Below are 11,766 nucleotides of genomic sequence, written 5' to 3' on the forward strand. Positions count from 1 at the left end.
GTTTTGTGATGGCATATATGTTCATACTAATATGCTCTGGTCGTTTGAAAATGCCTTTCATCTGAAGTCCAAGATATCGGAGTTAACAACAAGGCCTTTTTTGTATCACGTGAGTTTTCAGATGCGTGGAAGCTGTTTCACCTGGGTTAAAAGGGTTCAAACATTCTATACATGTTAGAAACTTTTTTACCAAGGCAAGAGCTTTTTCTTCCATATGACAACCATTTCACCTAGGCGAGAGCTGTTTTCACCCAGTTGAAAACCAGGGAAAATTTACAAAGCTTAAAAAAATCGCATGTAGGCCACTGTAGAAATTGCTATAGGTATAAGATTAGCAAGTATATATTTGAATCTGTACATGAATTTGTAAGTTTTATCGGTTATTCAGAATTCTTTAATCACTATTCATTACTTCGTTTCTATCTGTATATCTCTGTATATAGCGCCATTAAGAATAACAAATCTTTATAACCACCATATATGTTAAGGCGGAACTGATGTCCTCGTGATGGTATCTTATACATGTCTACGTGTGAACGGGAAGCATCCTGGTTGGAGTGTCTCGCGTGTTACAGATATCCTCTTCCTGGATGCTGGTTTCGTAAATGGCTAATAACACGTATAACCTTCTCACAAGCGTCGTGTAACGACAGGCGCCTCGGAAGCAATTTGAAAGGGGTACGGCTATCGGTCGTCTATATCCCAGCGCAATAGGGGAGAACACAGCGGTCGCCAAGGCCTCGGGAGCTTTGGAATGCTAGACAGCTGGAGGTACCCTGATATAGTTTTACGGGGTATTTAGTCTTCACATAGATCTATTGTATTTGCATGTGCTTATAACTGTCTACAGTGTACATGCGTGTGCTTTGTTCGATTTCACTTTCGATGTATTTATTTTTTTTTCTTTTCAGTTTTTAGTCTTTGAAAAGTGGTACGGCTTCCGATGCCAGTGAACAATGTTTATTGAACCCCTGATTCTCATCTTATCCCTTGTCCGCAGTTATACATCCTATATGCTTTACATGTACCGTAACGACAAATGTGAAAACATTATGTGAAAAAAATATAAAACATCACGCACATTGCACATTGAGTACAACAAGTATAAAAATTCAATCTCTGAAAAAATCTGGAAAAGTTTGCAGTGATATCGAAAATGCAGTTGACGACTACATACACTACTGGAATGTCAGACACTTTCAAACTCTGGAACCTTCAAACACACTAACCTTCACACACAAGAACATCCAGACATAGGAATCTTCAGACGCAAGAACCGACAGACACAAGAACCTCCAGACACAGGAATCATCAGACGCAAGAACCTACAGGCACAAGAACCTCAACACACAGGCATCTTCAGATGCAAGAACCTACAGACACAGGAATCTTCAGACGCAAGAACCTGCAGATACAAGAACCTCCAGACACATGAATCTTCAGACTTACGAACCCTCAGGTACACAAACAATCAGACACACGAACTTTCAGGTCACGAACCTCTAGTCACATGAGCCTTTCAACACATAAACCTTGAAAAACAACAGTTTTTAGTTACACAAGCCTCCAGAAACGCAAACCTCTACACACACGAATCCCAGACACGCAAGAACCTTTTTCCACACTAACCTTAAAAAAACATAAGCACTACATCTATTTTCAGTTCGTAATAATATATTCAGATAATATATCCAAAAAATTAAAATTCACAACAGGTTCTTAGTAATAATTTTAAAGCGCGAATCTGAATAAAAAATTTGTTTCTATCAATTCAAACTCCGCAGCGGTGAAATGGTCAACGACTGATTAGGTGAACAATAACGTTGAAAAAATTGAGCAAGATCAAAGAAATGAATAAGAGATCTTCTGGCTTTATGCGTAATTACACATATGGTATAAGTTTAAATTAAGCCCTTAAATTGTATAACTGTCCAAGCACCCTGTGTTCTGTACTCGGTAAAAACTGACAGCAAGAGTTCAATTAAAATGTAGAATGTTAACAAGGAAATGGACAGATGGGCGGAGAGACGGAAGGACGAAGTAACCTCAACGGCTACGACAATACACTTTACCCTATATAGGCCAATCATTGTCAAGGGTTAAGCACGAGCTCGATTGATGCCCAGCTTATCCATGTGTAGGTTATATACACAGGCACTTACATTATGCTGTAACTTACCTACAAACACAACAGTGAGTGTAACGACGAAAGAGACGAGACACAGCACCGTACAACACAGGTCCACCTTTGTCCACCGGCATCTTCGCCCGCCACACACTTCTTTTTCCCACTGCATTTCTGTTCGTACAAAACCAATCCCGTTATACAACGACTGCATGGCTAAAATTTTGGTGAATTTTCCCCCCAAGTTTTCGTATGAATATTTTTCAATGATTTTTCTCTGATCTCTATGGAAAGAATATGAACCTAGCCGACATTTTGCGAGTTATCTGCCTTGTTTTTGTGGAAGGTGGAACAAACATATTGTCAGCATATTAACGTTGATTCTGTGGTAGCATCACACAAACCAAGTAAGATATGTTTCACCACATCAAAAAAATAAACAATGAGATCATCGTTATATTTTTTTATTTGACAATGAAATGACACCTTGAAAATATTTCGTCTTAACATATTCATACTTATTTCTCTTGGGTCAATATTTCTTTATAAGTTTAGAGACGCCAGGCTTCACGAGGTACAGGTTACTTGTGTGGTATTCAAACATATCTATTAGTATTATATAAACACGATTAACTGAACGTGGATTTCCTGTGTGTTTCCCATACAGTATGGTCCTAATACTTGCTATGACATCTGCTGGTATACCATTGGTACAGAATGTATCATTTAAAAAAAAAAGAAGAAATATGTAGAGTATTATAGGCCTTTAGAGTTACACTGCATAATTCCGCTCTATAATCCAATCGGATCCATCTATAATCCAAAAAATTTGGAAATCTTTCCCTTCAAAAATTTGATCTCTTGCCTGATTATTGAAAACCACTTGACAATTAACATCATTACGTATATTCAGCCGATTACTTTCATAAGATTCAACAAAATATGCAAAAAAATTTTTGTATAAATTTCCCTAAGCTTGCACAAGAGTTCTGGATATATGGCCAAGTAGAGTATACTTTTGTACTAAGGGAGAAATGTATTGTAACCTTGATACAAAGTTACCTAAGTATGTTTGCGTTTTACGTCGAACTTGAACATATATTGAATATGTACTGTGTCTTCTTGTGACCAGATGCTGCCGCCACTGAGGTATCATGGCGAAGACACCAGACATGACACCCAACCCAGTCAAATTATACGGACACTAGGTCAACCAGCCATGTTTCCTTGCTCTAACCTCTAAGAGCTTCTTTTTTAAAATGTTTTTGGTATGACCCGGGTTTGATTCCGGGTCTCCCGACTTCGAGGCGGACGCTGTATCAATTATAGGCTACCGAAGTGATCTGATTTAGAGTTATGAAATACAAATCCACGCCCACACTTCAAACTTGTACATGTATGTATGAAATATATACACCAAACCCGTGAATTAAATCGTTAGACTTTAAAATATTTCTCACTGGTTAATTGTTTTTATTTAAATTATCCTCTCAGACAGAGGAGTCGAGGGAGTTCACAACAATCTTACTAAAACATCCTGCTTTATGGTATCAGGTATACAACTCATCAACATTTAACTTTAATATCAAAGCAAATATACTTTATAACACTAAACGGCATTTATCCATAATGGTTCCTTGTGGTTCTGATTAGGAATTGTAGGCTAATGCGTTATGTGAAAACTTATGAGGTATGCTTTAAGTTTATTTACGTATGTGATGGGAGTTCGGCTAGACATGCCGCCACCTCATTCCTCTGTACTGAGAAACCTTGTCACAAACGTGATGGGCCGAGATCACCCAGATGTCATACAAAACCAGTTTGCATTATCCAAGGTAGGCCTTCATATATAACCAATAGGGCTGTGCAAATATCTCACTTCCTTAAACGGGATTGTCATATACAATGTACCTGGGCAAATATATATAGGGTCATTAAATATAACAAACCTACTTCATGCATGATGTATATCATAGAAGGCTTATATGTAGCTGTCGATATATTCTTTCTGTGACATCTGGAAATATTGGTATCATCTATTTGGGAATAGCAACCGTTTGGGAATGTCATAATACCAGCTTTTTAACAGAAATCTGTGATTAAGTAAGGAATCAGCAATTCGACATCAAGTAAGTGCGTTAATTATACTCTCAGTCCGTTATACCTTTCTTCTTCACTGATCAAACTTGTATGAGATTTGCTAATATGTATGGAAGTGTCTAGACAAGACTCGTATTCATGCTGACTGTGCATCGATCAGTTAGAAGTGCATTGTAAGGGTATACAAAGCGTCATCCAGTGATTGGACACTAAGATGAAATACACATGGATATCAGCATTGTAGCTAGAAGGTCTGACGGATGGTCATGGGTTTCCCTCGGGCTCTGTCCAGCTTCCTCCCACCATAATGCTCGCCACAGTCATATAAGTGAAATACACTTGAGTAAGGCGTAAAACACCAATCAAAAAAAATATATATATTCAACATACCTGTGGTTTGTGTATATGTAGGTACCTGTTGGAGACGTTAGCGATTCGGGATGAAATTTGAAAACTGATTCCCCATATGTCCAAGGTACGTAGGATCCAACTTTTTACATCGTGAGCTGTAATATATATATATATATATATATATATATATATATATATATATATATATATATATATATATATATATATATATATATATATATATATATATATATATATATATATATATATAGTAGCGAAAGTCTATTATTGGCACACTTGTGGTAGTCGTATATTACTAATTTATATATCACCACAGCTTTTCTTTTTTATTGTTGAGTCCCTGAATGCACACGAGTACATTTACAACAAGGCACTAACCGATAGTTCGTAGATGATATAATGGGGATGTCACATAAAGTAGGTTAAGAATATGTACTCAAACTACACTGGTGCCGCCTCAAATATCAATGACCACAATAAAATGTCCATGGTTTGAACACATCAGCCCAAGAGTAAGCCTTACACAATCGCCTTAGGATCTTAGGCGGTGTTTTGTATATATATATATATATATATATATACAAGCGGTATTGAAACAAAATGATTTTTTTCAGTCAAAAATATAAATTACATGTGCCCGAGATACACTTTGGAAGAGTCGGACGAGTAATTGTATGAATGCATTAGAAATCTTTTAATTAATAATTTAAAATATGAATATTATATGGTGCATAACCTACGAAAGCTTCTTTTACAACATTTCACGAACATACACCCGGGTTATGTTACAGTTGATTTGACCACCATAAGTTCGCGAGGACTGTTCTGTTGCTTTTAAAGATAAGCGTATTTAATTATGTTCTAGCTGATGGCTTGAACTATCAAATGGTTTTAAATATAAATACATGACCAGCTAAATCTTGTGGGATGGATCTCATATAGCTCATGTTATGGAATTTGTCCCAATATAAAAAACTTTTGATGCAGCATAATGTAAAACCAGAACAGCGACGAGAGTGCATGTGATAGTGGGCAAATGGTCACAATAACCACTGAAATACGACCTCTTGTCAGTTTACCTCAGTTTAGGTTTTGTTTTAACTCTTCACAATAGGGAGATGGCCCTGGCTCTGCACTTCTTCCATATAAGGATATGTACCATGTGAGTTAAAAAGTAGCCAATGGCTGGGCTTGTTGTATAGACGTCCTCGGCTGTCATCTGCAGCAAAAAGATCCCGACCGACAGCACTTGTTGCTGCAGTTGTAAGCAACCGTAGGCAAGGTGAACAGAAATAGTAATTTATCACTCAGCTCAGTTAACTACAGATGGGCATCCAATCACATTTTGAGAGAAGTAAGAAGCGCTCAAAAAAATCGTATACCAACTTCTTTCAACGCGTAAGTATTTTCAGAATGTGTTGTGTGTTTCAGTTTCTACTTCAACTGTTGTTGTTGCTCTCTAGTTTTCCTGTCATTTAAAACAAAATTCGTTTAGCAGTTTTTTGTTTGTTTTACAATTGGACTTGAGCATTTCTAAATCTATAGGACTAAGATACATACACAGCAAAGTTACTGCGTCTGGGCACAGATTTTGCCTGGTTGGCTCTAGCTCCAAAAGACTCCAACTGCTCTCCAACGAGCGACAGCTCGTTGTAAAAGAGCAGTTGGAGTCTTTTGGGGCTAGGTTGGCTCTAGTCCTACAGTGCCTATACAATCCTTTATGGTACCCAAATCTGGTCATAGACAAGACACTGGGCACCCATAACGGTGCTGGTTGTTACTCCGAAAAAATACCTGAACTTGCACGCCAACTTCCATAATTCGCTCCCCCCCTCCCCCTCGAACTCGCAATCGCGCTAAATTTGGTGTCAATGCAGTCATGCACATACTTGCAGACGAGGTAAGTTTTACCTCTGCTCACCAAAAAGTCGCCTTTTATGGATGTTAGGGGATGGAAAGCGCTGCCAGATAGCCGATACATGTTTGATAGCTGAAGGGTCTGACTATAAAATACCCATCAAATATTAAAGTTGTAAATAAAGTATTTTATAGGCAGTGTCAAACTAGGTTGGCTCAAACACAGATGTCTACCTGTGTTGATTAAACTAAGAAAAGTTGTTTTGCGAAAAGAAAAATGACTCCTAATCCAGATACAGTACAACAAAAAAGTGACCACCATAAACGCGTGTGGTATGGGTACCACACGGCTATTACACGCGTGTGGAATGCATTACGTCAGGCAGACAGGCACTGCCTTGCAGGCTTTGCCTGCTTGAACAACACGGCTACGATATGCGTGTGGAGAAAACCACATGGATACCACACGCGTGTGGTTATCGTCGTTTTAAATGTCGTTATTACAAATAAAACTGTAATAAAAAATACCTATACGTGGTTTGTTTTGTTTTCTTTTCATGAGCAGTTTTTATTGCGATGTAAATCGTGTATTAAAAGTGGAAAACGTTTTTTTACGACACGCTATCTACTGTACGTTGCCATCGGTCGGTCAGCCGGCCGCGCACTTTTCAAATTTCTGCCGAACTTGACACATCCACTGAGAGAACTACACTGTACGTTTACCAAACATACAAGATGTCAGAATCAGGTAAAGATGTTGTCAGTGTTGTAAAAAGTGACGTAGTGTTTTTTTTCTGTATTTGCTAATACGTTGCAGGACCAATAAAAGTTTTTGTAAGCTCCGATCTAGTGTGCCGAAACTGCCGGTGTAAAAGTGTAAGCCAAGAGGCTTGCACAGCGTAATGCCTTCAATCAGTATTCAATTAATTTAGTGACACAGATATATTTAAAATCAAACTAATTCTTTGAATACGAACCAGCAATTGCCTACGAGCGTGTCTATTTACCTTGTGCCATATATGGTACATTTAATCCTGAAAGAAATACTGGAAATAAACCTTCACGGGTACCGCAGCTTCTCGCCGCCATTTACGTTCAAAATGAACTGCATCCGACTCGGTTCTCTTTTTTCAAAGCCGTTCAGATACAAACACAAATTACTCATTATGATAACAACTGCATGTATAATTCTGGACTCGTCACTCCGTCTTCCTTCGAGCAATAATTGAAAACAACTTACGGGCTTTCTGCACAAGCACATTTAGGCCCCGTCTTCTGTTCACTTGATCTTAAATTACGAATACAGCAGGGTGGGCAATCTCACATAACCTTATGCTGACATCCAACATGTACAAAATAACCTAACCTTTAAAGTAAAATGGTATAAATAAATATCGCAGCGCTGGTCTTCAAGTGGCCTACAGTACCTTTTTGTTTTTTTTTTAGCAGTTCACGGTCGAATGTAGGTTAAAAAGGGAGACAATTTTGTCTATCCTTTCAAAATAACCTGCTGAAGCAAACTGGTTGCATAAATCTTATTTATTTATTTATATGACTGGTGTTTTACCCCATACTCAAGAATATTGTAAGCATAAAAGCAAGTTTGCCTATTGAGACAAGTTTCTATAAGCGTTGCCTTCGGAATAAAACTGCCAGTACATTTCTATATATTCATAAAAATTTTGCATTATATTACGATTTCAGTTGTGTATTTATTGATTATTAATACATGTATATGTACTATAAAACCCCTTTCTCACTGCTGTCACATCACAGGCTATATAAAAGTAAAGTAAAATGTTCTGAACTGGCAGTATACAACACAAAATTATTTCCAATGCAATGAGGAAATCATCATCATAAAAAAAAAAACAATTTTTTTCATTTTTTTTTTTCACGGTAGCACCATGCACCGCCCGCCAGTTTTTGAAGCAGCTGGCAGCAGAGGAGAAGGAAAATGGTATGTTCATTATCGGCCTACTAAAATAGCATTCAGCATTTGTTTCAACCGTAGTTTTTTTTTTTTTTTTGGCCATGCTCAATAATGTGATTATATAATTTGTATTATTGATGGTCTTAATATTTCTACAGCCATTTTAAAATTAATTTTCAATAGACTGCCATACATCTTAATAATTTTTTCTAAATCTATTTTCTCTATTTCAGAATACCTTATTCTATTCGACGAGGACGGCAAGACAACTAGAATGTCAAAACCAAAGTTTTCTGTGCCGTCCTCGGAGATCAAAATCTCCTCTGTCTGCCACCTGCTTCATGGCGGGCGAAAATATCTGGTGGAGATCCTCACAATTGGAGGTAAATATATCATTCTTATACATAAGTAAAATGTCATTCTCTTTATGTCAGATTATTACAATAAATTATTATTCTCCATATTTTATAAAAATAATAACCTGGGCCAAATCTTCTCTTTTCAATGTGTAGCACCAGAAGAACTGGACATTATAGATCAGGCCTGGCCCCAAACCCACAGGGGCCAGGCCATTACAAAGTCCCTGGAGTCCCGACATGGGGCTCCAGGGGGATATATCTCCATATGGCCAGAGGGCAAGGTATCAAAAGCTCTGTTCAAGATTTGTTTAAGTTGTTCTTTATAAACATCCTTGTTTCTTTCTGTTAGTAGACTCTTTGCTGCTGTTACTGGGTTACTTTATGTTTGGTTAGAACGTTTTTGAATAAAGTTATTCAGGTTGATTGATTTGTATTCACTTGTATGTTCTGAACCGAAGTATCGCCTTAACACTCTCATATCACGGATTAAAATATTGTTTACTACAAACGTTCACTAAATGTTCAATGCAGATTATATAAAATGAAGGTAATGCTATGCAATACACATGATTATGAATTTCAGAAGTGTTATCTAGATGGTTAAATGTTATTACAATGCAATGCAAATAATAGCAAATAATACTTGTAGTAACCTTTAAATTTATTTGGTTAAAATTTGCTTTTTTTTTTGCAGTTGATGGAAGAAATTGATTTTTCTGCCTTGGGGGAAGAGTGGGGGGATTTGGGGGATTTAGGTTTTGTTAATGTATCTGGTGAGGGGATTAGTGAGGACATTTTAGAAGGGGTTAGTGTAGCTGGGGGTGGTGGGGGGGTGCTAGAGGGGGGTAGTAATCAAGTGTTGGTGGGGGGTGGGAGTGAAGGTGTAGCGAGGGAATCTAGTGTAGGCAGTAGTGGGGAAAAAACAGGGAAGGGAGTAGTTCGGGGGAAGGGAAAGGGGAAAGGGAAAGGGAAAGGGAAAAGAAGGATGGCACATGAGGTGGAAAGTGGGAGTAAAGCAAAGGTAAGGTTCAGTTTTAAGTGCTTGTAAACAAAAAGGCTGTGGTAATATTATCTGGAAATGACCTTTGTATTATTCCCATATAACTTGTCTGTAAATGTGTATTGAAACATGTCATGGTAAATGTAATCTCACACTAATGATATCAGTAAAAGCAGTCCTGCTGTATACAGAAATAGTCAACACCTGTATCAAGAATATCAAAGCATGCTGTTGTGAAATGCAAGTCCATTTTTATTAATTGCATAAAGTATGTAACTAATTATGTCATAGTAATCATGTCATATTTTATTCTGTTTCAGATGGTTGTATTGAGGGATGGGGATTCGGGGAGGGGTGACCGGGTGGAGGGCCACAGAGTCCCCGACTTTGTGGACCTGACATCAAACAACGACCTGGTAAGAACTGTAGACATCTTACACATTTATACAATTTTAGGAAATAAATCTGTACTTCTGTGATTGTAAAACGCACAGACTATTTCACATAGCACTAAGAATAGGCTTCCAGGTGATAAACTGAAATGTAATGAGTATGTATATTCAGGATGTTAATTACATAAATATTAGTGTAACATTATTGTCCATGATTAGGGCAATATTGGATTAGAATATATTTGCCATGCCCCCAAATGAGGTTGCTTCACAAAAATAGTTTATCATGCGCCTAGTTATCATGTAGACCTTTCTGAAAACAAGGATCATTTTCAAACAACCAATCTTCATGCTAAATATTATACGCATTTACACAAATAAATTGACGAGCATAATGAGAAAAACTCATCAAATATCTATAGCACTGAAACAAAAAGTTAATTAACATTACTTCTATTTTTTATTATTATTCAGAAATCAGCGATGTGTGCGTGTCTGTTTTTTATTACAGGAGATGTCAGCCATGTGTTTTTTGTGTGTGTGTCTGTGTTCATTACAGGAAATGTGATAACATTTGTCTGCATGTAATAATCAAGCAGTACATCATACACACTCAGAGATGTCATAATATATGAGGTACTGCATGATTATCACACGAAGAGTCCACATTTTTGCCTGATTTATTCCTTTCTTTCTGTTAACAGGTTGATGCTTTCAAGACTGGCCAGGTCGTTGTTCGACATGAATCTGCTCCTCAACAGAGGGATTGCTGCCAGCACTGCCACGCGATCCCTCTGTTGCCGGACCAGATTCGAGAGATTGTTCGGCAGGAACTGGTTTCCTACACAGAAGAAAAACACCGGAGGTTTGAGGGCATGCTGAAGCAACAGCTGGCTGAAATACTGCCAGGGTTGCTGGAGAGACAGGGAGAAGGCAAAGTCCTTGCCTCCCCACCTGCCTCCTCCTCAGCTGCCACCCCACTGCCTTCCACCCCTCCAGAGATGCCATCTACTGTTGGGGTGGGTGTTGCTAAACAGCATTTAAGGCTTGGTGCGCACAAGGATGATTGCCATTTTATGCATGACTTGTGCGTCATCCCGGATAGTGTGGTAGCAATGGTAGAGAAAAAATCTGCAGGAAATCCACAGATTTTTGCCTTGACCTTGACCATGGCACTATTCCGGGGGGAGGAGCTGTCTGGTAGGGCTGTTGACGGCTTAAAGCAAGGGAAGGCAGCTTTGAGCCCTCGACGCCTGAATGCCATCAAACAAAAGGTGTTTGATGTGCACTCAGTGCCCCCGTCACAAAGACAGGAGAAGTTATTTTCCTCCATGAAATTGGTTTCCTATTGGTCAAGGTATTGCTGAAAAAATGCTGTCTTGGCCAATTCTTGCCTTACAGTCTCTGTCCTCCGCACTGTCCAAAAAAAAAAAGGGGGGGGGTGGGGGGGTTAAATATTGTTTAATTTATTATTATATAAGATTTGTATTTAACTGAAATTTTTATTTAAACAGTATTTATAATAGTGCAATAAAATATTTATAACTAATTGTAAAATATTTAAATATATAAATAAATTGTTCAACTTTTCATTTTGTTGTTTTGAATGAATTATAAATGTTACAAGA

At 37.8% G+C, this 11,766-nt stretch overlaps 1 protein-coding gene across 1 annotated transcript; it reads left to right on the top strand.

Moving 5' to 3' along the window:
- Window positions 1–9,713: 9,713 nt before the first annotated feature.
- On the top strand, window positions 9,714–11,505 carry LOC135469284 (uncharacterized). Its single transcript, XM_064747900.1, has 2 exons — window positions 9,714–10,162; window positions 10,843–11,505. Exons 1-2 carry the CDS (start codon window positions 10,043–10,045, stop codon window positions 11,503–11,505), a joined length of 783 nt encoding a protein of 260 aa, XP_064603970.1. The 5' UTR covers window positions 9,714–10,042.
- Window positions 11,506–11,766: the final 261 nt, after the last annotated feature.

Source organism: Liolophura sinensis, chromosome 6, assembly GCF_032854445.1.
Source record: "Liolophura sinensis isolate JHLJ2023 chromosome 6, CUHK_Ljap_v2, whole genome shotgun sequence".
Lineage (NCBI taxonomy): Eukaryota > Metazoa > Mollusca > Polyplacophora > Chitonida > Chitonidae > Liolophura > Liolophura sinensis.

Excerpts from the sequence above, each read along its gene's own strand:
- LOC135469284 (XM_064747900.1), top strand. The coding sequence starts at position 10,043 with ATGTCATATTTTATTCTGTTTCAGATGGTTGTATTGAGGGATGGGGAT. Across the intron at positions 10,163-10,842 it reads TGACATCAAACAACGACCTG|GTTGATGCTTTCAAGACTGG; the intron begins GTAAGAACTGTA and ends TTCTGTTAACAG.